The 27,182-nt window shown below is 42.3% G+C and overlaps 1 protein-coding gene across 1 annotated transcript in view; it reads left to right on the forward strand.

The window, feature by feature from the left end:
- The window catches only part of tex264a (testis expressed 264, ER-phagy receptor a), an 83,640-nt gene that overhangs the window by 10,227 nt on the left and 46,231 nt on the right, over window positions 1-27,182 (forward strand). Inside the window, exon 2 of the mRNA XM_084543559.1 lies at window positions 5,785-6,006. Within this exon, the coding sequence (XP_084399685.1) occupies window positions 5,785-6,006 (222 nt within the window). The remainder of the gene's footprint in view (window positions 1-5,784; window positions 6,007-27,182) is intronic.

A 27,182-nucleotide genomic window follows, 5' to 3' on the forward strand; every position in this document is an offset into this window, starting at 1 on the left:
TATATTGGTATCACATGCAGTAAGGATTTGAACAATTAAATGTAACTGAAAATGATTTAACTTCCCGGTTTACATCTAAAAAATTAGTTTTGCTCCCGGTATTGTGAAACATCAAATAGTGTAACAACAACAAGCCACAGGGACTGACATGTGTTAATGTTGAGCAGGTGTTATGTCTACCAGTTAGTTTATTGTGTTATTACTGAGAGGTATTAAACACAAAGTACAGAGGGTATTGCGCAAATTCATAATTGACCTGATGATAAAAATTAAAGAGATTCTTGGACAAATCATCCTAAAATTTAATTTCATGGCAATCACCACAAATGTCAGCGTCATGGCGCTGAATTATTTCTTAATTAAGTTTTGTTCCGGTCCACTCGTGCTGTAGTATTTCACAAGCTGTGTTTTAAACCTGTTGGTGCGATGGCAGTTTTGAACTTAAACTTTAATATTTATTTATATGCTAATCAACCATACAATCACCAGAGGATACGAAACATCACTGGAATTTGTCCTCTGGTGGTCATTGATGTCTGCTTAGAAATTTAACGGAAATCCATCCCACATTGGTTTAGATGTTTTAGTCTTGATTAAAGTGGTCGACTGGCAGACTGATGGAACAACACAGCCTTAGAGACATGGCCGTAGCATTTCTAACAACTATAAAAGCTCCTCTCCTTCATCTGAAACTCAACAAAGGATTTAAACATAACAGAATCCCTGTAGTTCCTGAGGCTAAAACATACGAAGGACATTGTGAGGACCAGGAACTGTGCAGAAACAAATTTTGAAGCTAGTGCCTCCAGTCTAAACCAAGGGGAAAGCAAATCAAGCCAATACCTGAAAGGTTCAGTAAAACTGTAGTTACTCAAATGTCTACTAGAGGCTGGCTCCAGAAGTGAGTCAATGCCCATAGACTGTATATAAATATGCATCACCACTTCCTTGCATTGGTCAAACTAACGTATTTTCCTGGGGATACAGACGGCGCCATCTTATGAGTTTTGAGCCAGAGTTTGTGCAGTGCGGTCCGAGAGTGGAGCCATGTGGCGCCATTTTATCGATGACCCGCCCACACTTCCGCCAGACTGGCTAGTGTTTTTGTTTAATTAATACTACACTCTGCTCTACCTCCACCAGTTACAAGGAAATGTTGCATTATACACTGTACTTATTTATTTTTTCCTACTCTCGCGGTCCTACTGGACCACTTCACGGAGCGGTTAGCATGGCAATTTGTTGTCATCACGATGTCACATCCTGTTGCTATAGTGTCAAATGACTAACTAAAACGAAATTTATCAGATACATTTGAGTATGCATTAGTATTATATTAACTACCTAAAATGACAGAAACCATCCTTGAAAAAAAAAAAAAAAAAAAAAAAAGTATTTGACATGTATTTTAGTCATTTAGTTTGGCCCAAGTTCCATCCACTAACATAGAGGAGGTGGAGCTTATGACCTATACTGCAGCCAGCCACCAGGGGGAGCTCTACTTGCCTTCACTTTTGAGGAGCAGCTCTGTCTCCATTTTGTATACCGTCTATAATCAGTACCCATAGATTTCCATGTTAAGAGTTAGAGTTCAAGTTCCTGCAAGCTTCCTCTTGCTGTTAATATCGATTATTATGAATTATTATTCGGTATATTTCTGCTATGTCAAGCAGTGCCCAATAGCACATTTATTTTTTCTTAGCTCCACTATCAACTGTTTTAAATCTCATTTAAAGTGCTACCTCTTTTCTCTTGCTTTTAGTTTAGTTGTTCTGCTATTGTATTTTACCCACTCTCTTACTGTACTTTTATTTTATTATTTTGGCTTTGCTTTGGTGTTTCATTGTTATTGTATTGCACTGTGCATTACTGTTCCTCTGTATTTTTGGGTTTTACTTGCACGGAGGCAGATGTTTTTCTCTAACCCCGACTGGAAAGCACTTTGGGTCAACTTCAGTTGTTTTTAAATGTGCTATATATATAAAGTGACTTGACTGTGAGTAAGGATTTTGTCAAAAAAGATGGTCATTTTGTTCAAAATGAACTGTGTTTCAAAAACGTAATTCAAAAAACCTCTTAACTATTGCATCTTATGTGTAACAAGTAAAATAGATCCGTGTGCATTGTCACATTTTTGCAATAATTTACTCTGACACTGCCAACACCGCCATTGTGACTGCCTGTGTTTGGAGTGACTCATTGCTTCGATGTAAATAGATCCAGTATATCTCATGCTGCCTTGAATGAATGATTCCCTGTCAAAAGCAGGTGATCTGTGCTCTCTGACTCATTGTTGAACATGGTGTCAGGTGACAGTAAAGATTATCTGCTCATACTGAACAGATGCTGCCAGTCATTGTTATTACCCTCATGACGCAGACATTAAGAGGCACGGAGGGTTCGTGGCTGCATGATCAAATAGATTTATCTCAGCCGGGGAGAAGTTTTACCGGCAACGCTGAGTTACGGCACAAAAAAAAAAGCTGCCATGTGAACAAAGTGGGACAGCGGAGAACAGTGAGTGCAGTGGAGTAGCGGCACAGCGCATTCGAAAAATAGCCCCGAATGTGAGAAGCGAGATGGCAAAGAAGAGAACGTTGTAGCGTTTAGATGTGATAATTATGCGAGGATGCTGGGGACATGAAGATGAGTGTCGCTGGCTCCCATCTGTGCCCTCTCAGTGCCAGCCCTCCACTGTCGCAGAGCAGAAAACCAGCAGCAGGTTTTAAAGGATGAAATCAGGATTTTTGCATGTTTTCTTTTTGCACAATTTGCTACAAGTTGGTTAAACTTCATAAACTTTTAGTTTTTTGCAACTTTTACATTTGTTCATCCTGCTTTCCAGATCACCACAGGTTTCCAAATGTGTGTGCAATATTTCAATCTTGGGATTTAAATATGTATTTGTAAGCAGCATGATGTTACTTTGATGTATTTCTGCAGGTTGGCTTTCATACTGCACAGAAAATAATGGAAACCGGATGGAATAATAGAACCTTACGGATGGAGGCCGTTGCGGTATTGTTCAGCACATAATGAGCACATAATTCCTCACAGCAAGGAATCATCATTATTGACACTTCTCATGGCTGAATGAATGTGATCTAAATTACAATGGAATCCTGCAACATCATTTCAGACATCGAAAATACTACGGCAAGAGCTAGAAAATGGTGGGCAGTAATGTAAAGTGTGCCAACATAATTTGGAAAAACAACAAAAAAACAAAACAGATATGGTCTTTTAACAACAGCTCCCACTCTGCATCTGTGTCTGCCAGACGGAACGCAAACAGTCTGCAAGCAGATGTGAGTGGGTGGGAGATTCTCTGTCGGATCCACTTCTGACTGACAACTGGCCCAATGGTTGTTCTTCTGCCTCTCCCACATCCGCGACGCAGACATGTGGGCACATTAAGAGACATAATGCTGGCGGAGAGGCCTTGAAGTGAAGGAGATGAAAACCTCCATGTCGGCCTGTGTCTGCTCTCTTCGAGTGTCATTAGTGAAAAATGAGAAATCTATGATAGCTCCAGGCGTGCTATTCTGTAGTCCAGCCTCAAATTACTGTTATTTGATTAATATTGTGATAATAGTCGCACTTTATGAAAAACGGCGCCACACGAAAAATGTGTGGCGAGAGTTTGTTTCTTGGAACCAACAAACCCCATTTTAATGTAATGTAAACACTAGTGCAATGAAAATCTATAATCTAAATCATGTGTATCATTTTAAACAATTTGCACGCGGCTTGCCGTATGGATGAGTGAGGATTTCTGGCGCATCGGTCGAACGCGGTTCTCTACACAGATACCGTGTGCACTGCTGCACATGTGATTTGGCTGCGGGATGCGTGGAGTAAGATATTCACCAGAGCTGGCAGCCCTCTGTCCAGTGACTCTTCAGACTATGTGAAGGTGCAACGTCTCCACCAGTTTAAATCAAACGGCTTCTATTTTTACTTCTACACATTTGCTGTTCTGTGTTGATGCCGTGTTAAATGCAGAAGTAGCATCCTCCCAGTTGCTCTCTTTTTCTGGGCCTCTTGCTTTAAGGGTTTACAGTTGTTAATAACAGTATATCATAAATATTTTATTTTACATGGGAGAACAAACTAGATATGTGTGTATAAAAGATGTCATTGTTATACATTCTTTACAGCGGGGGTGCCCAATACGTTGATCGCGAAGGTAGTGCAGGTAGATCGCAGACCACTGGAAAAAATGTTAGTCTATCATTTATCTGTTGCACCTCTAGAACGAACAATAACACAAACGTTTATCTTCTTTTTTTTTATTTTTTACTTTTTATTGCAAGATGCCCTCTGGTCGGCGACACACATCAACAGCCATGCCATGCCAACAACAATAACTCAAGACTACCGTCTTTCCTAAAGGGACAGCACTATTTTTTAACACTGTAGCAGCAACAATTAATATGACTTATAGGCGGTTTAGGCTTTTGCGTTAATTTGATACCATAGCTAAGGCAACAGCCCAGACACAATGCAGACCCTAACGCTGTAGCCTGATGTGCACCTCCCCAGAAAAGTAACTACGCGTGTTTCTGCTTTAGTATTACTGGTTGCTCTCCACCTCAGCAAGTTTTGAATTGATTGTTTTGGATCAATAAAGATGGAACACATCGAGGAAAGGTTAACTGAGGAGGGTCGGAGATACAAACATTTGTATGACTCGTCTTCGGCGAAAGTTTCAGTCGCCATTATTGAAAGTGAAGCAGGAAGTAGAAACAAAAATTTACCCGACTGGCAAAAAAGATGCGCAGACTAGTGTTTGGGTGGCGTTTTTACAGAGCGAGCCAGGCAGACAAGCACATAAGTATAAATGGCTGGCAGCGGCGTTGGCTACGTGCGTAATTTACGGCATCTATATCCCGCAGTACCTTAAATGAGTCTTTAGGCTAGGATATATTATAAGTTTGACTTGATCATTGTGAAAGTAGCCCGCAAGCCACGAAAGTGTGGGCAACCCTGCTTTACAGCAATGCAATAGCCAAAATACCATAGAAAATTACATTTGGTTGGACAATAAAATAAAAATTTAAGGGCATCTATTTAAAGCTCCACTGTGGAGCTTATGTCTCCCCCTTCTGGCAGTGAGAGTAATTACACAAACACTTGTGTATGACTTATTAGACTGCAGTCCCTAAGTGTCTTCTCTTTTTTTGGCACTTAACAACGAGGAAAATCTGTTTCCCTGTTGCAGTTGATAATTTTCTACAATCCTTACCTGGAGCATCGGAAACATTGTTTGAATTCCTCCTAGCTTCTACTTTATTCTTTCTGATCTCAATAATATGTACTGTACTGTGAAATAGAGAGATTAACCTGCTTCTGATTCGCTTAATCAGCATTGCGTGAACTCGTCTTGCAAGGGTTTGAATGTAATGGTTGTTCATTTATACTTGAAAGTGCTTCTTCCAGCTTTAAGGACAGGTTTGCTCATGTTAGCTGTGTGACTTTTCTTCCACATTATCTACAAAACAGACCTCGGATTTGACACGGAGCAGCAAAATAACAGATGGGCTAATTTAAAATGTATTGTTTCCAATGTGCGCTACAGAAAATGCAATTTATTTCCTTTGTGCAGAAATAATTTGAATTTTGATTGAGCAAATTGAGATGTGTTTGTTTTAGTTAAATACATTTCTCTCGCTTTGCGAAATGTGCTGCTGAATGACATGGTACGACTCGATAAAAAATGGTCAAAATGTTCGTTCGTGAATAAATATCTATTCTCTGTTTTCTCTCTTTCGGTCTTCTCAGAGGCCACCAGAGAAGTGTCGCTACGTGGTGGGCAGTATCCTGTGCGAGGGCGAAGAGAAGCTGAATGAAAAGCTGAAGAAGATGTACGAGAAGTTTGGATACAAGGTGTTTTCGCTGCCGGAAGTGAGCCACGCGGTGACCGCCAGCTTCCCTTGCACCACCCCTCTGTCCCACGTGCTGGGACCTTACAGGGTCTACCCAAAACTCGCTTCCTACATCGAGGTACAGACACTGTGAGAGTGAATGGATGAGGCTGAATGAATGTAGATATTAATAGATAATTAATATATTAAAAAAACAAAAAAACAATCCCATGTACAGTATGTGAAGGTTGTAAATACAGTGTCACGTTATCACATAAAAAAGTGGAATAGGAGTTTTATTTTTAGTCTTTAAAAGTCTTTTATTTCCTTTATTTGCGGTGGACGCCAATCATCTTGTGATTGTGCCTGTCCTCTGCTCTGCCTCCTGCTCGTCGAAAGACTAGTGTGTGTTTAATTCATCACATGAGCAGATGAGGTCTTTAAAGGAAATTAAGAATAGATGAAGTAGTAGGAAATGAAGGTACGTCTGAGTCCCTCGTCCCATATGCTGGGCTCCATGTCCTCAGGACAGGCCTCAAAAAGCTATTGACATTTAGTGATGACATTTACACACACAGATTCATTTAGGGGCGTCCCGTTGCATGAATAATGCTCCACGTGTGCTCTTGTGTGGATGCGTGCAAGTGCATGCTGCCGTGTCCGTCCATCTGTTTATTTAAGATAGTTTCTATTCACAGGAGGTAAAAGGCATCTACTTTTTAGTCAAACAATGTACCATTGTGTCTACACAATTTGCAGGATCTATTTTTTCAGATTTACCTGTTGTGAGGGGAACGAATGCCCTGTCTCCTATTCATGATAGCACGAGGCAGGGAGTTCACAGAAAGCTAATCTGCGGCAAGAGGGCTCACGGTTGAGTGCTAAAATCCATTGGTATGAGTGTTTGAATTCTGCGAACCTTTGATATTTCAACAGCAAACTGCATTTTTCAAAAGCCACTAAATGATGAGCATGTAGAAGTGACGTGGATGGTGCCATTATGCTGGTGCTCCACAGCTTCGTTTGTTGTCGTGTTCTGCTGAGCACGGAAAAGTGGGTGCAAGGACCCTGTTAGTGGCTTAATCCAAATAACTGCATCCATCCACAACAGTGTTGTGCAAGTTCACACTAAACAAGAACTAGTTGAAAGTTCAGCTCACACATATAAAAGTGAACTTCATTCATAGTTCATAGTTCACATTTTCATAGACTCCAAAATGAACAGTTCACATTCATTTTCATTTATCTATTTTATATAATGAGCAGCTTCAAGCTATTCCTGTTCAGTAGAATCTCTGATCTGCCCGTCAATCCCCAGCCCGTGATTTTTTTTTTTCCGCCAGGATCTGTACTGCCTTTTTGAATGACCATTGACTGTATATACTAGGAAATAACTCAACTGTTTGTGTGGATCAGGTGCTTCTGCGGTGCAGGAGGCGACTTCTCTTTCAGCTGCACCAGCCACGCCGCATGCCGTAAATCGCACGTCGGTTGACGGCTGTCGTAAAACTTTTTAATCTTTTTTTTTTCCTCCTGAACGGGGGTGAACGTCGTTATTTCCCTCCTGATTGAGTTGGTTGGAAAAATGATACGTTCAATTCACAGTTCACGCCGTTCATTGAACGCAGTCATGCACAACACTGACTGCCAAGATATCAAAGCTCTATCAGATCCATTCTAAAGACATTCATTCATTCATTCATTCATTCATCTTCTGTAACTGCTTGTCCTGTGAAGGCTTGCGGGGGGGCTGAAGCCTATCCCAGCTGTCATTGGGTGAGAGGCGGGGTACACCCTGGACAGGTTGCCATTCTGTGGCAGGGCTACATTCTCAAGACCGCCTGTGTATAATAGAACAACTTATTTGAACCGTCTCATCTTTTAAATTGTTGTTCCTCATCCTGGCCTCGTCCCAGAGCTGCTGGAACTTTAAATTATAAAAAACAAAACAAAACACATTGTGTGATGTAGAATCAGTGCATACATGACTGTCACCACTGTCTTTTGTTTTTCTTTTTGGAGTAGCTAAATTTACAATTGCAGTTCCTGTTAATGTAAAACTACCACATGTCTCCTCTGATCAATACTATATTATCTCCGGCTACATTTTTTACACCCAGGTGTCCTCACCTGCACCCATGGAGCCCATGTAACAGGAAGGAGTTGCCAGAGCAACGACAAGGAAATGATCTCTTCAGCAAGACGCTATAAAGGGGTCACTATAAAATTGTTCCTCTTTGCTAAAAAGCAATTGCTAAGCTAGAAGCGGCTTCAGTGAAGATGACTGGGTCAGAGGAACGCACTGATGTGTGTACTCTAACCCTCAAAGAGCCTCTGTCTGGTCAGCTTACTATCATTTACGAGTTTTCTCATATATTTTACAACACTTTATGTACTGTAACATACCGCATCAGAGGGCTGAAGGCGAAGCAAGCGTCCCTCAGTGTTAAAATTTAGTAGGATTCCCTTTTTAGGCTGTAGTGCTATCACATAATCATGGCTAGTGTCAATGTACATTTTTGCGAGCATGCGTTTAACTGATATCACCAGCATCTCTCACACTTGTTCACCGTGAGACAGAAGAGCTTAGTCGATCGTTTGACCTGAGCCCTGTGCCAGGTTGTTTAGGAGCTGCCCCGGGACCGTAGATGGGCCGAGAACACACTAACATCCTGTCTGAACTGTGGAGCGACGTGTGCACTGTGCATCCCCGCTACAGCGAGGATGATAAATAATGGAGTTTGGTTTAGAGAGGCTCGGTTTAGAGGATGCTATGTGAATTCATAGTGAGTGTATGATTAATTGAGCACGTTTGTACTGTGGGGGACTTTGAAAGGAGGGTGCACTCATGTGACATAGCTTTGTCCAATTAATAAATGTAGTAGATTTTGTTTCTACTGTATGGTTATCCTTTTCTGTGTACAAAAAAAAATCATAAACAGACCCCAATAAATATCAACAATACCATATTCACAATAACTTTTCTAGTTGCTGAATACTCGTGTTCGCCAGCTCTGTTGCTAACTTTGTGATCCACCTGGTGATGGGCAGGTAGTGTTTATCAGAGCTTTTTCTGAAGCTGAACCGATGCCACTGCACGCAGCTGCATTCTGCGTTCACCCTATGCATTATTATTCGCTGTAGGCTGGAAGGCGTGTGAAAGCCGTGTGCAATTCCCTTACCACTTCGACAAAATTACCTCAACGGAAATAGAATCTTTTTCTGCAAGGCGAGACATTACATACTAACTGAGTGGAATACTCAGCGGCACAGAAAATCAGCGAACAAAGTCAGTCACCATATTTATATGTATAAGTGCAAGCAGTAAAGTCTACACCAATCAGCCTCAACGTTAAAACCAGTGACGGGAGAAGTGAATAACATTGACCATCTTGTGACAATTCAGTGTTCTGCAGGGAAACTTTTGGACCTGGCATTAGTGTGGATGTTACTTAGACATGTAGCACCCACCTAGACCAGACCCGGCACCCCCAACCCATAGGAATGACACTCCTTGATGGCAGCAGCCATGCCCAGCAGGATGCAGCCTGACACAGGAACACATAGATCCCAAAATTATCAAGTATCTGTGGGATGATCCACAGAGGCCCCTCCCCTCAACCCATAGGACCCAAAAGCCCCCCACTAACATCATTCTGTTGCCAGACACCACGGGACACCCTCAGAAGGCCCATGTCCATTCTCTGATGAGTCACAACTGTTTTGGAGACCTAGACAATATTAGGTCATAATGATATGCCTGATCAGTGTATACTAGTATTACTCATTCATTTTTGTCATTTTATAGCTTTCAGTTCTTGTGGAACTTTGCGCTGGTGACATAATAAAATTTAATGCACATATCAATAAAAAGGCAATTAAATAACTAAATTGTATTTTCAATATCTGTTTAAGAGACAAAGGTGTCACCGTTTGTCATTTACATTTTATTAGATGCAGATATCTGTCTGCACGCAGTCGTACAATCAATATTTGCTTATTTCTGTGGCAGTCTGTGGTGAAAACACACAACACTTGTTCACTTTCTGACATACAGCCAGTTATAATGTGTTACTGTCTGGTCTGCTTCAACGTGAAGGTGATTCCTCAGTGACTCTGATAAACCTCCTGAGCTTATGTAGTGATTAACTGACCCTTTTTAATTGAATACTCTCTTTGTAGCCTCTAACTTCACCATGCCTCAGTCAGCTAACCTTGCCTTACCTTTCCATGAGCAACACATACAAAAATATATGCACATGTAATAGGCTTCCAGTGTATTTATTGTGAATGTTTTTAATGTGTTGAGATCTTGGTCATCTGTGTTCCACTGCTGTGTTTTCACTTCACTCCAAACGGAGGCAGTCACTGAACGGATTTGACCACAGGATATTTAGGATTGTGTCCTCTCCAAGTTAAAAGGACTGCCAGTGAAAGGAGGAAAAATGAGAGGATGAAGAAGTAGCTGTCAAACTGTATTAAAGGATTTGGGCAAGCCCTGTTTGATCTCTGAGAAAGCACCTTTTTCAGGACCTAAAGAACAATCACTGTGGGGTTATTTTGGTGGGTGGTTCACACAAAACTGGTATAGTCCCCGTGAGCAGAAACAAGATGATAAGCTGATAGCTCCCGTCCTTTTAGTAATCCATTTATCTGAATCGAGCTTAAAGCATCCTAAAAGCATTTCCCCCTCATTTCCCTTTATATTGTGTCATGCCGCAGTTTTCTTTGAGTGTTGCCAGTTGCCACAACAATTATAATACTTATATTTATAAACACCATAGAATTTCTTAGATTTGTACCAGCTGGGGTTTTTGGCTATGGCAGACTATGGATGCACTCTGTTTGAGTTTTGTATGGTTGTTCATATTGTGTGAAGAGGAATCATGAGCAATGCTGACAAACCATTTATAAACCTATTGTAAGCAGAACTGGGAAAACTTAACTCAGTGTCAGCACTTAAACTCAATTTCCTGTTTGGTGTCTGGAAGGAAAACCTAAGCAATTTAGCACGATTAACAAGAATACTGTTTTGAGCACAGCATGGAAACGTAATGATGCTATTAGACCTTTTTTCCAACTGTTTGATTTTGTCTATTTATTTGATTATATTGCTGGTATAGAAAAACATTGACAGTTGCAGGACCAATGTCCAATATGCTGTACATGGCTGTGTGTATAGCTGAAGCTAATTTTCAACACTAGTCCCCTGATTCTTGTTCAAAAACAAATAAATGTGGCATTTCAGTCAGAAATAGGTTGGTTCAGAACCGCATGCATTGGTTACCAGCGAGAACCAGTTGGTTCCGAATGTGCATCATGTAACTTGCAAACGATTTGAAACTTGCTGAAGAGTTGCCATAGGCCGGAATTGGACGGAATTGCAGGACTGCAATGTGGAACTGGTGCTGCACTCAAAAGGCACTGGTGTGCCACAAGGTCATTGCTTAGGTCTGAACCAAAGCTGAACCAAATTAGTGCAAGAAAAAGAACAAAGCCAGTTATGTGTTGGTCAAAAACTCCCCATTTGTGGACCCACCACTCATAGTGCCCTAACCCTAACCCTAGAAACAGTCCCACCTTTGGATGCTGAGCTGATATTCTTCTGAGGAACTGCAATGATCACATGATAGCAGCGAAGAAACCTTAACAATGTTAACACGGGCCTTCTGAGGGTGTCCTGTGGTGCCTGGCAACAGAATCTTATAATTGGGGGCCTTTGCGTCCTATGGGTTGAGTTGAGGGGCCTCTGTGGATCAGGCTTGTTCCAGTGCATCCCACAGATACTTGATCAGTTTGGGATCTAGTGAATTTGAAGGCCAGGTCAGGTTTTTAGTTGTTCCTAAAGCGTTTTTGTGTGTGTGCCTGTGTCAGGCTGCATCCTGCTGGGGATGGCTGCTGCCGTCAAGGAACTATTACATGAGCTGTCCATAATCAAACCCTTGTCCAGATATAAATTGTGTTACAAATTCGAAATTTTCTCTGCAAATCCCACCACAGTGTGTTGTGGGAGTCCACACAATGCAGGACTAACCAGAAAACTAAAAAGGGCTGGTTGTAAGTTCACAAAGCGTAGCTTCATCTAAATGAGAAACAGATGTCCCTAGCAGCTCAACATTTGCCAAATCAGTGACGAGAAGACGATGCTGTTCAGAGAAAGGACGATTAGTCTGAACTCGCTGTGGATAAATGTCTACGCAGGAGAAGATGACTATTGTTTGTCAGCCAAGTGATGCTTCACTGTCACATAAATGGTTGGAGAAAATTATAGGCTCCTTATCTACACTCCGTTTGCAAATGCATTAACTAATAGCCAGCTTGCGAGCACTGATATACCCACAGTGACAAGCAAGACGTGGCAGAAGGGATGCTGTGTTAATAAATTAACTCTCAAGCCAAAGAATGATTGGAATCGTATCGGTCTACTGTGTGTCTTTGACTCCTAAGTAAGGGCTGTTAGATGATCCTCCACTTGGTGGTGAACTGGGTCGGGTGCAACTGGGACAGACCTGCTAATGCCAAACTTGTGTTAATGGTGATCTATGAACACTTGATTGTGACCCTTGTAAATGTGATGTCGCATCTCCGCAGAAACGTTAAGTGACAAGTAGATGTTTGGAGAGAAAATATGATCCTGTTTGAATATTAAACCATTGCAAATCCCTTTGGGTTTTTTTTAACTGTAGTTACACCAGATCTATGATACATTTCATCATCAGTTTATTGTCTTTGAAGAGAAGACAAACAATTTTACTGGCACTGGAATGAACGACTGAAACCATAAGCTCCTCAAAGGACAGCATATGCTGCTTAATGCATCTTTGTCACGTCTAATAGTACCCTGCATACCTTTTGGTGGTGTATTTTTGGTCCCACAAGGTTTGATAATGTAGATTCTTCATAGTTGTTTTGACATTTCTTAATAATGAACACATGACCAGGGAAAAATAGTTCCAGTCTGCAGTGTATCTCCCACCGTGAGTGGGTTTGAGGTGTTGGTGTCAATTGTTCGTCAAATCTCATCTGTTTTCACCTTTTTGGTTTGTGCCACATTCAAGCTCTAGCACTATAAAGTGTTTTATTCCTCACCTCCACTCTGCTCATGGTTTATTCACCAGCCACTCTTCTCCATCTTCTTTGATCTTATTATTTGTTGAATTAAATATAGAATTTCTTTTTCGCTTTTCCACAGCATCTATATCTCATGTAGTGTCTTGATGATAGGTTTGCCAGAGGAACTGTGCTGATTTTATGTGTATCCACGGATTAAACAAGAACATTGGTGTCCTTTGCTTTGGTTTGATGGTCCTGTGGGTGAATATAAATGTGTGTGTTCAGTCACAGCCGACCATTGTTTCTGGAACAACTTTTGCTGAAGTGAAGTACCCTATTTTATGTTTGTATCCACTGCAGGAACTGAGAACAACTGTAGTTCATAGAACACCATTTGTAGGGTCTGTTTAAGTCCAACTTTGGCGTAAGTACTTTCCCAACTGAAGGGAAGTCTTTAGTCAGTGGTTGATTGATTGATTGATTCAATTATCTGTTACAGCTTATTTTCTAGAGGGTCGCGAAGGGGGCTGGAGCCTATCCCAGCTATCACTGAGCGAGAGGTGGGCTACACCCTGGACAGGTCGCCAGTCTATCACAGAGCTAACGCAGAGAGACAAACAACCATTCACACTCACATGTGGAACACATACAGCCCAAACAAGCGTCTCACTTGACTGTGGGAGAAAGCTAGAGCACCTACAGGGGCAGGGAGAACATGCAAACTCTGGTTGATTGGTTGAACCCATGAAAGCAGCATCAGCCACCACAATCTAAATAACAAACTAATGTGTAATCTGTGGTGAAACATCCGCTACTCAAACAACAGCTTAACTTTGGCCTTAAAATGGAACAAAATAGAGAATATGGACGAGATAGAGTGTTAGAACCTTAACCTTAGACGAAATTATAGTTTGGTGCCCTATCTAGTACAGTAGCATTATTGGGCAATTTTGCCTTATTTCAACTTAGCTAGCCTCTAGCTAGTACGAATCAAAAGTGAAACAGCATTTTTTGATGTTAGAAAAGACGATATACGTCTACACTGGGATCTCTTTTCCACATCCTCTTTTCTCCACTTTCTGAAAGCTGCACCTGAGGGCTTGGACGGCCTTTTCATGATGACAATGTCTTCTTCTTCTTTTCCTTGTTGACATCTGTCAATGAGAACCGCTGCAGAGACGCTTCCTGAGATGTGCTCCCATAGCTCGCCCCACCCCCCTCTTACACAGGACAGGTTCAACGCTAGGTTGTTGTTGTTGTTATTTTTTTTTTTTTTTATTATTTTAGTTTCAAGACAGAGGACGAGGAAAGGGCGCAAGTCGGAGCTGCAAATTATTACTTTTTACTTTTCACTCATTCATCTTCTGTGACTGCTTGTCCTGTGAAGGGTCATGGGGGAGGCTGGAGCCTATCCCAGCTGTCATTGGACAAGAGGCAGGGTACACCCTGGACAGGTCGCCAGTCTATCACAGGGCTGACACAGAGAGATAGACAACATTCACACTCACACTCACACCTACGGCCAATTTAGAATCACCAATTAACCTAACCAGCATGTCTTTGGACGGTGGGAGGAAGCTGGAGTACCTGGAGAGAACCCACGCAGACACAGGGAGAACATGCAAACTCCACACAGAAAGGCCCCAGTCGGCCGTTGGATTCGAACCCACAACCTTCTTGCTGTAAGGCATCAGTGCTAATCATTTATTTTATTTTATGTTTTGAGTCCTTGCAGCAGCGCCCTCTCCAACAGATTGCGCCCTCCACGACCGCCTATATTGTCTATGCCTAGGGCCGGCTCTGCCTGTATGGAGACTGTTTAGTCTGAAAGAGCCTTTAGTACCAGGTGTACATGTCTGTCAGATGATTTGCTGTCTGTCAGTCGGAAATAATGAGAATGACTTCATTTGTGTCTTTGCTACGGTCTCGCCATATCATGAAGTATTTGCATGCATAAGAAATTGTGTTTGTGCTTATTTCCACTCACCAATGATGTCTTGCTCGGGCTCAGCTCAGACCAAACGTCGTTCATTGAAGTTCAGTTCTATTTGTTTTGTTTTGTTGTGGTTGGTCCAAAAAGGAAAGAGACCCTGAGGTGCTCAGCTTTACCGTTCACAGAACAAGATGTGTGGTTGTACAGGTGTATAGGATCATTCTCAGTCCACCGGCGGCTCAGTGAATAATTGCCCTTTGCCACCGGTGCTGCAACACTAGAATCTTTTTACACCTGTCTCTCTGAGTTAGTCGATAAGCCTTTCCCACTACCAGCCAGCCAACATGGACGAGGAAATTGATAATGTGAGTGTAGTCATATGAGCCTTCTCCTCAAGGTAACAAACACGGCAGACATAATGACTGTTTGGATTGTTATGCAGATAAATTTTTTTTTTTTTTTTTGTTTTGTTCTACAGTGTATTGACACCATATGGCCAGGGCTCTCTGGGGCCAACACATAGCGTAGCTCAAAAGCTCTCAAGGTGTTTTGGGTATCTGATTATCTATTCAGGAGTATTTCGATGCATTGTTCCGAGCCTCTGTTTTTTGTCTTTGTCCTGCCTTTCACCACCTGTCTCATTGTACAATGTAGTTGATAATGCAATATGCTAATCAGCTCTTCATTTTAGTTGTTATTTTGGATGGTAGTTGTGTCTTTGCTGCAGAGAGAGGCCTTAACCAGAGACGGTTTACAGGCAGTATTTTAACACAAAGAAACGGGGTCATCTGAGTGCAAGGACTGCACGACCTTGGAGAGTGGGCTAGCACAAAAATGTTGTATTTTGAAAGCACAATTTAGAAAGCACAATTTAGCTATGGGAAGTATTTTCTTTTAAATTGCCCAAAGGGAGATAAACAGATGTCTGATGAAGCCACGCTTACCTTTGCTCACTTTGTGTGGATATATGTGGGATCAAAAAAAGAGCTCCTCAGCATATGGTACCTTCAAACCGCAACCTTACAAAACAAAACAAACAAAAAATAGCATCCATGAGCTTGTTCCCCTGAGAGAAAAAAATGCTTAACACAACTATTGCAATTCCTTCCTAACTATTTACTGCTTTTAAGTTGTTTTTAAATAACTGGTGAAACTGCCCAAAGACAGCTGGTGCATTCTCTTCATAATGTCAACTCCCATGAGGCGATACAGTGCCATTGGTGCACACTGTTAGCGTCATCAGTCATGATGAGGCTTTACGTGGTTCCACAGTCAGTATTTTTTTTTCAGGCGCTGAGAACTTTAGACCAGCCCAAAGGGAAACGGAGGCGGGGGGAAAGGCGTGGCAGGATTGCACCTGCTTTGATCCCCTTCAACCCCTCTACATCTTTAATGCCTCCCAGGCTCAGGGCGCAGAGGCTCCCTTAGCTGCTCACTGTTCAGCGATTTCTGCGTGGGCTGGTGCAGAATGGCAGGGGTTGTGGTGGCTGCGATGCCATCAAAGCGCAGAAAGCAAAGTGAGAGTCAGTAAGTGATGTTTGAGTTTGCGAGCGAGCATCTGTCTTCTGTGACTGATTGCCGGGGAGCCGGGCTGAAAACTTGAGCTCGGAGGAGGAACGTGAATGTCTGCTCTTTGTATGAAGGCGCGAGCGTGCGCTTTGAAAATGTAGCTTGTGGTGAGAGCAAGATAAAGCTGCTTCATTATTAATGCTGTCATTCCTCAGCATTGTTCCCCGCATTACATTTTTATTGGTTAACACCAGGTTCTTCTTTCTTGGGGGCTCTCACAAATAATAACCTCAGCATAACAGAAAGCATCAGTCCCGTAGCATCAGGTGCGTCTGATCAACAGTGCTTCATATTATGTGTTTACAATTAATATGCCTGTTATCCCCTCAGCCTGCCATTTGGAAGTCTGTAGAGGGAACACTTGGCTCTCGATGCTCAATGATATATTTAGACTCCAGTGACGCTGATGACAGTTTTATCACTTTTTCTTTTTTTTTTCTGCAAAGAGCGGTGGGGTGGGGATTGGGGGGGGGGGGTATGATGTGCTGAAGCCACGTGTACACACTGGGCTCTTGCTAAAATTTTATATAATGCTTTTGTTCCTGTTTGCTGTGCCAGGTATTCTGGGAATTACAGCAGCTCTGTTATTGAGTTATTTTCTGTTTTTCATCCACAGCCTTATCCTTAGTTGCATCTTCCCCACACATAATGCTTAACCTCTTCACGCCTAGGCAAAATTGAGTCTGTAACAGACGCTCGGTAGGCTTGATGATTAAAAACATGATACGGAATAGGAATCCAGAATAGCATTTTTGTTTATTCTTTTCCCACCTATTGGCCCTTTCGATTTATTATCCTATATTTATTTAAAAAATTTTGGCTTAACGTACAATTTGGGGACTTCTTTCAAAAATGCATGATTTACCCTGAGTCGTAACTCAGGCTATTAGCAACCATAATAGTGGTCAGCGCACATCTGCTGTGAGTAGAATCAGCCAGGCGTACTGGCGTGGAAACCGAACAATTAAATAATGTGTGCCAGGGTCGGTAATAAAACATTCACCCAAATACTCTACAAGTTTATGCTATATTTAGAATATTTTGGGTAACCGAAGCTGTTATATGGGAGTTAACACGCTTCGACTTCATCATCCCCTGTGTTCTGTGAGGTAAAATTGCTGTTTTTGTCGATGGAGGTGCCTGGCGGCTTTGGAGGCGGCGATAAAACAGCTTTAGTTCCATTTGGGAGCAGGCTGCCCGAGAACAAGGTGACGTCTTTTAGGTTGTCCTTGTTTTCGGTGGCTAAAATACACTTTGCCGCTGACCCCGTGCACAGTTCATTGCTTACACTCTGTGCTGCTACCTTTTGTCTGCTTCTCCAAACTCGGGGCATGCCGACCACCACCTGCAGGAGATGAAAAAGTATACGTCAATCACAATCCCACTTCAAAATAAGTCCGATCCTTGAAAATCAAATTCTGTACTGGCAAAATTTGCAGCAAAGGTCATATTTATTCATTTGTCATTAAGGACTTTAGTATCGGTACACAACTTTCTTTGCATCTTTACTTTGAATGAGGGTAAAACTGCAACGTCGACCTATTCCTTTAAGTTTTGCTGCACCTTTCAGGAACGTGTCGAGCGGTGCCGGATTTAATCATCCTGGTGGTCATGTATGGTTGGTCCGAGGCTCCTGTTCTTAGTGACAGTCCAGTGATGCGGGAAGTGAGGTTGATAGCGGGCAGAAGCATTCGTAGTGGTCTTATTGATTCCTGCTTCCCACCGGCTCTGGCATATACTCCTGCCTCTGCAACTCCAGCTGGGCATCACGCACCACGCTGCCAATTAGACTCCGTCTTTGTGAGCGCGCTCGGGTTGTGTTTTCACTGTTGTATCTGTGACCTGTGTGTGTACATACATCTGTCTACTCCACTGTTCACAAAACTCCTGCTAGGTAAGGCAGCCATGCTTTTTTTTTTTTTTTTTGGACCCGATCTACCTCACCTCTGATATGTGAACAATAGTTGCTATGGCAATTTTGTCAGTAAGTCATGATGTATTTGGATTTTTTTTTTTTTTTGCCTGTGAAGGTTTCCTTGGTATCCAGCACTCTCATTTGCTTACTGAGATTAAACCAGCTGAGGCGGTCGTGTTATAGTGGTCTGTTTGAATGTGTAAGTCTGCCCTCTTTCATCTGTATGGAGCATGGCAGCCAGGATGTGAGACAGAGGCAGTGGGAGTTAAAGATTGAAGAGGTTAGATGGAAGCTTTGTGCAACCGCTGGGTATTCGGTCATCGCCCGTCTTGATGCATGTTCCCTCTTAGGAAGCACTATAACCGTCTCCGCACACACATACACGGAAATCCTGTTTGCCTCCGTCAAGTGGCTTGTTCATCAGATAGCGGGGTGAGGTTTATTGACTTGATTTCAGCTTATTACATCCAGCTAAGTCGGCAAAGACATCTTGGCCTTTAAACAGAAGTTCATGGCCTTTTACGAAGCAGTGCTCTGCAAGGAACTTTTGGCTCAGTCTGAATCTGCGCGTTTGATGTTGCTGACGCCGGGAGAGTGGGTTTGTGAAGATTAGGCTTATCTCCTGCATCTTCATCATCCTCCTCATCCTCACAGGAAGGGCCGAGGCAGCACACTCAGCTAGAACGTGGGGGCAGAGCATCCTGAGGAGTGGACAAGTAAAGAGCATCTGTGTTTCTAAAGCTGAAAATATGGATTTATGCTTGATGTTTTTCAGGAAGACACATGTTCCACAGTTTTATTTGGCCACCACCCTGAATGAGATTAAATGTTCTGTGTACACGGATCAGCCACAACATTAAAACCACTGACATGAGAAGTAAATAACATTGACCATCTTGTGACAATTCAGTGTTCTGATGGGAAACTTTTAGTCCTGGCATTCATGTGGATGTTACTTAGACATGTAGCACCCACCTAGACCAGACCAGGCACGACCACCCCATAGCAATGACACTACTTGATGGCAGCAGCCGTCCCCAGCAGTCCATTCTCTGATGAGTCACAACTGTTTTGGAGGCACAAGGGAGACTTTCACAATATTGGGTCATAATGATATGCCTGATCGGTGTATGTTGCAGAATAAAATGATTCCAAATGGTATTGATCACTTTTGTAATAAAATATGTGTGAATATTGGTTTGCTTTTGGATTATTAAACACTGCAAAGACTGTCAACATGAGATGCAAATACTTGGTTAAAAAATGATTCAATTTGTGTGTAGTAATATATTTTGTTTCCCAAATCAGTAACCCTTTATCCTGTAATTATATCAGTGCAGTATTAAAAGTAAATTGGCGCCCGGCAGATTGTGGGTTACAGAGGTAACTTGTGAAGCTCTGCTGTGTGTCTGACACGAGCTCCGTGCCCACATTTTTACCCTGCTCTGAGGTTGTGGCTTTTAAGGAGACGTCATTTATAGCTCCGAGCAAATTCAAAACTGGTAATCACAGCGCAACTTTGAATCAGCAGCTCCACAAGTGAGTTCAAAGACATTAATTCTGGTCCCCTTTCTGTGGCGCGTGCCTTTTAGTCAAATAAGCTGTACCGAGAACAGAAATACAATCGGTGTCGACTTTATGGGCAGCCACAGTTGGCTCGTGTGTGCAGGAGACCAAAGCTGTCACAGTAAAAAATAAATACTGAAGAAAATTGAAAAATGACATGAGGTTAAATGCACCAAAATAATATTAAAAATAAAAGTAGACATGAATTAATATGAAAAATGTGAAGTAAATTGATATTTCTGTTTTAACTCCCTACTGTATATTTTTTTTACCTAATATTCTGTAATTTTATTTTTATTTGTGTATTTCTGTATTATTTTCACTCTTCAATTTCAGTCTTATTTATTTCCCCCAAATTATTTATTTCTCCTTATTCTTTTTACATTTCCGTCATTGAGCAAATTAGGCCGGATGTCACTCAACATGTGTGATGGGGTCGAGCCTTTGCCCAGTGGTTGACTGACATCATAACCAGCCTCGGAAATAACTGTGTCCTGTCAGGAGATGAGCTCTGTCGTCTGCTCGGATAAAAAGTGACTCTAATTTTATATAAAAACACCAATTTATTGAATGTTCAGCATTAATGTCTCTGAGCTTGGAGGAGCATACAAAATGATTCTCTTGTTGCCCATCACTTTGTAGCTGACAGTTGGCTGCAAGTGGACGTTCAAGGCTCCGGTGGTATATTTCCCAGCCTTAATGTTTCTTGCTGTCGGTGTTCTGCATTTTAAAAGATAATACTTTCATCACTGCCGCCGCTCCCTCTGGGTTCACCCAATGCTTCTAGTCTGCTATCAGCGTGGTAGGAACCAAAGCCGTGCACGATGTTTCCTTGCAGCAAACATTTGGAGAACTCTGTGTTTGCGTCGTATGTCAATTAATGTATCAGTCGCTTCCACTGGCCGCCGCCTCAGAGTTGAGATTAATCCAACTTGGCACCCTCTTGGGGTTTTCACAACATTTTTAAAGTTGACCATCATGTGGTGAAACTAGTTGCTGATGACGTCACAAATAGAAACACAGTAGAAAGTAAAGCTTTGCAACAATGAAATGTACATTCTTGACCTGAATACATACGCTGAGAACAGACAGCTCATGTGCTACAGACTGTGCGCTGCACTTATGTATAGCCTGTACAAAAACAGGCAGCAACTCGGCACCATCAGTAGCATTTAGTAGTACTCCACAGCGTGTTGTATGACGGGATAGTCCAGCAAAGAAATGCAGTATTTCTACGAAGCCTTATCCGTGTACTGCAGCTAAAGGTCTAATAACGTTGACAATGAAATTCACCAACAGTGTGCATACACCGATCAGGCATAACATTATGACCACCTTCCTAATATTGTGTAAGTCTCCCTTGTGCATCCAGAACAGTTTTGAGTCATTAAAGAATGGACATGGGACTTCTGAGGGTGTCCTGTGGTGTCTGGCAACAGAATGCTGTTAGTGGGGGGCCTTTGGGTCCTATGGGTTGAGGGGAGGGGCCTCTGTGGATCAGGCTTGAACCATGATTCGCCATGACATCGCCATGACAGCTTGGTGTGAGTCGTAAAAGTTCCATGATCTCTACTTCTTGCGTGTGCACCCCTCCACAAAAAGGCCGTCAGACCTGTGAAATATCCCTCACTGTATTTTATCTTATTTCTAAGCCACTTCCACATGCCTGGTTCTCACGTCTACCACCTGCTCACGATTGATTATGAAACCTTAATGTTCCTCTCACGTCTCAACACTACTCGGCCTGACATACAGCCCTTCTATCAGTCAGTCATTCTGCCTGTCTGGCTCTAGCACAGTGAAAAGGCCACACTGCCTTGCCACTGCGGGTTAGCAAATATTAAACAGATGCCAGATTACTCAGAAAGACCCCTATGGGCGGAACATACGGCAACTAATCCACAATCCTCTGGCTGCTGAGACGCAGGAGAGGAGTGAGGAGCAGAGGTGTCAAAAGACATCAGCTGCTGACATTTCCTAAAATATATTATGAGTTCTGCTTTTCTGTCACTTGATTTTACAGCTGCTGTTGTGCAGCAGACCTATTTGTCTCTGTGTGGTTTTCCAGTGGATGCACAATAAGACGCTGGATTTATGTAAAGTAGCCATGCAGACACGCAGTGGCCTCTGGGCATTTCCGAACCAACTGTAGGGAAAAGGAATAATGATGTGAGAGGAGATGGGGCATGCTGCGTTCATGCTAAAAAGTGGTCATATTCTGGTAACACTACACTGTGTTGATGCAACTTGTGCAACACTGATACTGAGATTCTTGTCTCCTTTATTTAGTTTTTTTCTGCAAAATATGTGCTATAGGTTAGAAGTTAAAGATCTGGAATATGATGGAATATGCTTCATATTTATAGCAAGTTGTTAGCTTTTGTTGGTAATCTTCGCCTAGGGATTAATAAATTTTTTCCAAGACCATCAAATGTCTAAATAAAATCATTATTTGGTGTGAACCTCCCCTTTGGAACGGCACAATTTCTCCTATGGGTACAAAAACATAGGCCAGTTTAGAGGTGCTGTATTTTAAGGCTGAAGCAAAACGACTTTTAGCGAGCGTACCACTGACACTGAAGCCTCCACCTATCACCACATCACTGCATCTGACAGGTTTGGCACAAGCACTCATCCTCACGGAAAGGAAGGTGTTATAACAAGGAGTCTCTTCCTTGTCATGTCAGACTTGTATGTTCCTATTAAATGACCTGACATTCATTTTTACAGGCCCACAGTACAAATAAAGCATCAAAATCATACTCTTTGGGCCGGTCCAGACCTTGCATTAAGATCCGGTAAAAGACAGGTGTGAGCCTCCTCAGGACGCATTGAGATCGCATTTGAGAGATCCGATCTCTGGCCACGTTGGAGGTGTTCTGGGTCGCATGTGTCCTCATTGCTTTGGTAGTGTGAATGCAAAGTGTCACATTAAAGGCCGCCTATACTCCTGATGCCTCATTCATTTAGAAAAAAAAAAAACACACCACTATTATAAATGATCACCCGTAAAGGAATAAGCACCGTAAGTGATGCCTGGTCATTAGTAATGAAAGCCTTTTAAACTATTATGTCCTTGTAGCTGTTAAGTAACGTAAAAATGAATGAATCAAAGCAAGAATTTACAAATGAAAGTACACGTGTGTGATTCTGTGATTATTGATGCCATCATGTTGACGCATGAGGATCTGCGCGTGGTTAAGTATTTCCTCAATCACCTGCCCTTTATTACCAGGGTTGGAGTTATTATCTGAGTTGTGTGCAGGTCGAACTAACGTCAGGGCAGAGATCAATCAATAACCTGATAAAACGCACATAAAACAGCTCTGTTCTCAGTTCAGGAGCAGCTGTAGAGATCCATTAGCGATAGCAGCTATGAAAAAATATTCCACTGAGCTCCAGATGATGATGGGGTTTATTTACCTATGTCTGGAGATGCATGTTAGAAATGAACACACGTACAACAATAGCTGAACAACTGGTCACTTGCGATAGGATTTGCGAGATCGGATCTTAATTCAAGGTCTGAACAGGCCCTCTGAAGCTGTATCTCACTTCTGAAAACACAGATGGACCAAAACAGAAGTGGAAGTCAGAGAGCACGTACGCTGTGTCTCTGAAGTTTTTGTGTTTTGGAATTTTAGTATTTTAATCTGTTGTCTAGTGGAGCTGATCCTCAAATGCACCAGTTCTCAGGGCCGTGACACGCCAAGCCGATAGTCTGCCAGTGTCAGGTTGTCGGTGAACGCGCCTCCCGCCCTTTGCTGACTGACTGTTTGCCGACGGGGTTCCACCCTGTCGACATGTTGAATCGGCGGCGGTTCAGAGGGATCACTTTGACTGGCTGTTCAACTTAGCGAACCAGTGCATGACGAGAGAAATGGAAGACACAGCAGACGTAGGAGGCTCTTCTTGTTTTATGTCTGAACATTTGAATACACCTCATAACACGATCTTATAGAGTTAATCAGTTTTAGGCCAGCTAATGGTTGCTCTGCCATTTCCCCCTTTTAAATAATAAATACAAACTGTTGCCACCTGCTGGTATGAAGAGTTATTTCCTCTCACTCAGACGACAGCTGGTCGTTGGCTGTAGTTCGTTGCGGCGTGTTCAACCATTTCCACGTGATGAGAGCCCTTCGTTGACGTCCCGTTCGGCCTTCGTTGCTGGTAGTTCACTGAAATGGATTTGACGTGTCTGCACCTTCATACTGTAGCAACAAACTATTCAAAGACTTACAACGTTGATATTTCACTTCAGACAAGAAAAGGTCAAACCGAAGAATCAGAGTCTGGGCTTTTAAGTCCTCTACAGCAGACTTCCTAAGTTATTTGAGTTCATCTGTGAACTGTGGTTTTATTTGAATATATTAATCTCAAATAACATTATTGCAGCAGCATTTTAGCTTAGAGACGCCCTCGATCGATTGAAATGGGGGCACAAATGACGTGAAATGTCCAGATGAAACGCCCAATCTCTCATGGCAACACTTCTGTCCTCTCTCATCACTTCCTCGGTGCCCTCAACGATGCCCACCTGCAGCGCCGACATCTTAAGGGGAATTAAGGAGCTTTAAAGATGGAGGCTCAGGCCATGTTTGGCTCGTGTGAAAGTAATTGTCAGATACCTTTTCTGTCGTGTCCCTCCTCTCTCCTTCTGTCCCAGATGGCCTCACAATCCTTTCTACTGTACGTTTGAGCCTGTGGTCCTTTCTTGTAGTCTCCATGAAAGAGGAAATATCATTGTTTTTTTGTTTTTTTTTACTTAATAGAAGTCTTCAAGGAAATAAAACAAAGAATACAAAGAGAGATAAGAGAATATAATGAATTAGAAAAGCTAAAGTAACTGGGAAGTTTGTGCATGAGATTAATCATAGAAAGGGGACACATTTCAGCTATTGTGGAACAATAGTTTTGAGTTTTTGTAGTTGTTTTCTTTTGGGGCCTTACCTCCTAATGGTGTTTGCTGAACTGTGTGACCCTATTTGTGGCTGTGGATTGGTGTCCCATCTCTGGCAGATTCTTCTCCAAACCTGCTGCCCTGCTTCAACAACGTCTGACCTGAAAAATAGATCTGTCAAAATTCCTCTTGATCCTTGGGATTGTCAATCCAGTGTGTAGTTGTAATTTCAGCCTTTAATGAATCAACTGGGTTTTTTTTCTGGATGTCAGTGAATGCAGTTTGTTCAATACAATAACATTTAATTAAGCAAGTGTTTACTCAGGACTCTTATCCTGTCTTCTGCTTACTGTGCGTGTTTGCTTGTGTGTGTGACTTCGCTTGTTTATCTGCGCTCCTATCGACTTGCATGCATCCCTTTCTGTTTGTTAATTCCCGAAGGGGAAATTTTACTAGCAATTACCATGGAGTAAGTACTGGCATCTCAGTGTAATTAGAGCCATCTGTAAACGCTTGAAACTTCATTTCAGCTGCAGGATTTCTTTGACATTACCCCGACCCAAGGGCAGACACAGGATCACACGTCAATCACGGCGGTTTAAACCGTATAGCGCGTGGAGCAAGTGCAGAGTTAAAGGGGAAGTACTTTATTTACAACCCTGACCTTATTTCTAGCATAAAATACGATCGTTTACTCACCCATATAACTTTTGTGTTATTTGCACTCCTTCAGGAGAAAATTAGATCAGTGTATATCCATATAGCGGGAGTGACTGGGGCACCGAGACGCAGCCTCTAAATAACGCATTATTTACTATACTATTTTACTGTATGTACTATACTATACTAGTTTTTTGCAACATGGCTGAATATTTTTCGCGCCGCTCAGAGATGACATCGTCCAGGTCAGAAGACATCATCCGGGGTCTGTAGATTGACCTACAGATGATAACGGGTAACTCCGGAGGTGAAATGAACGAGTTTCACGGCAGATAATACGTTATTTAGAGGCTGCGTCTCGATGCCCCAGTCACTCCCACTATATGGATATACATTGATCTAATTATCTCCTGAAGGAGTGCTAATAACAAAAAAGTTACATGGGTGAGTAAACGATCGTATTTTATGCCAGAAATAAGGTCCAGGTTGTAAAAAAAACAGTAGTTCCCCTTTAAAGTCAACAGTATAGCTTCAAATGTCAACATTAGCTCACATCAGCAAATGAACAGAGAAGACGATACGGATACTATACCTGGTGCTCCTGCTGTGTGAGTGACAGCACGCCTGCGGGCAAGTAGTAATATGTGAATGTAACAATATAATGCACATGACGTGCTGTGGTGCAGAAAAATGAAGGTGTGGTTGGCTGCCACAGCTCAAACACTGGGCGTCCTCTGCAGGTCAAACCAGCATGTAGACGAACACATTTACACTCACATTCACACATACAAGGTTTCCTGCTCATCCACCCATAATGTGTTTGTACTTTGGAGGAAGTAGGACCGTTCAGGGAAAACCCACACAGGCTGCAGATCTGCAAATTCTGCACAGAAAACCTCCACCCAGCCCGATCATGTTTCCACTTAAATTTTCCACCAACCGGTTGCTCATACTTATTTCATAACGTTCCAACTGTAGAAAGACACGCTGATGTTGGCCACATTTCCATATCTGTCAACATGGAAAACTGAAAATGCAGGAAAATGACCCATCAGGCAGCAGCGTGTATAAATATATATGTATTATTATATATGCACCCTGTCATTTAAACACCATTAGCTGTGCAGCTAAAACTCTACTGGCTCAGCTTTTCAATATGCAATGTTGTTGACACTTTCAGTGACACTTCATACAACAAACTTTGAAGGCATCTTATTTTTCTCTCAGTGTGAAAAGCAACAGTCTATGTTAATTTGTTTAGTGCAAATGAGGAGGCAATAAATCTGTATTTTGGTGACATCCAGAATAAATGATGCATTACAGTGCAATAGTTCTTCCCTGCCTCTTAAACCATGTCAATGAATGTACCTCAGCCTATTGTTATCAGCCCCTCCCTCCGTGTCTTTGTGGACGGCACACTTAAAGCACTGTGTGTCACATTCAAAATCGCAGCAGCCTGGAGCCGCACTGGGAACTGGGATCTATGTGTTAAAGATGCCTGGTGAGCCATCCCTCATTAAAAGAGATGAGACATCGGTGGTTTGTACTCTGCAGCCTGGAGAAATGCTGCATGGGTGCAAATATTGATTCTGTTTATTCTCTCCCTGTGGGAAGAGTGTTGTAGATCCATGTGGCTGAATACTTGCTCTGATTAATGATCAAAGACGGAAGCCCTGAAGATTTTGCTCCGTCAACAACTTTCAACAGTGGTCGTAGGCT

This window comes from Chelon labrosus, assembly GCF_963514085.1.
Source record: "Chelon labrosus genome assembly, chromosome: 4".
In the NCBI taxonomy this organism is placed as follows: Eukaryota; Metazoa; Chordata; class Actinopteri; order Mugiliformes; family Mugilidae; genus Chelon; species Chelon labrosus.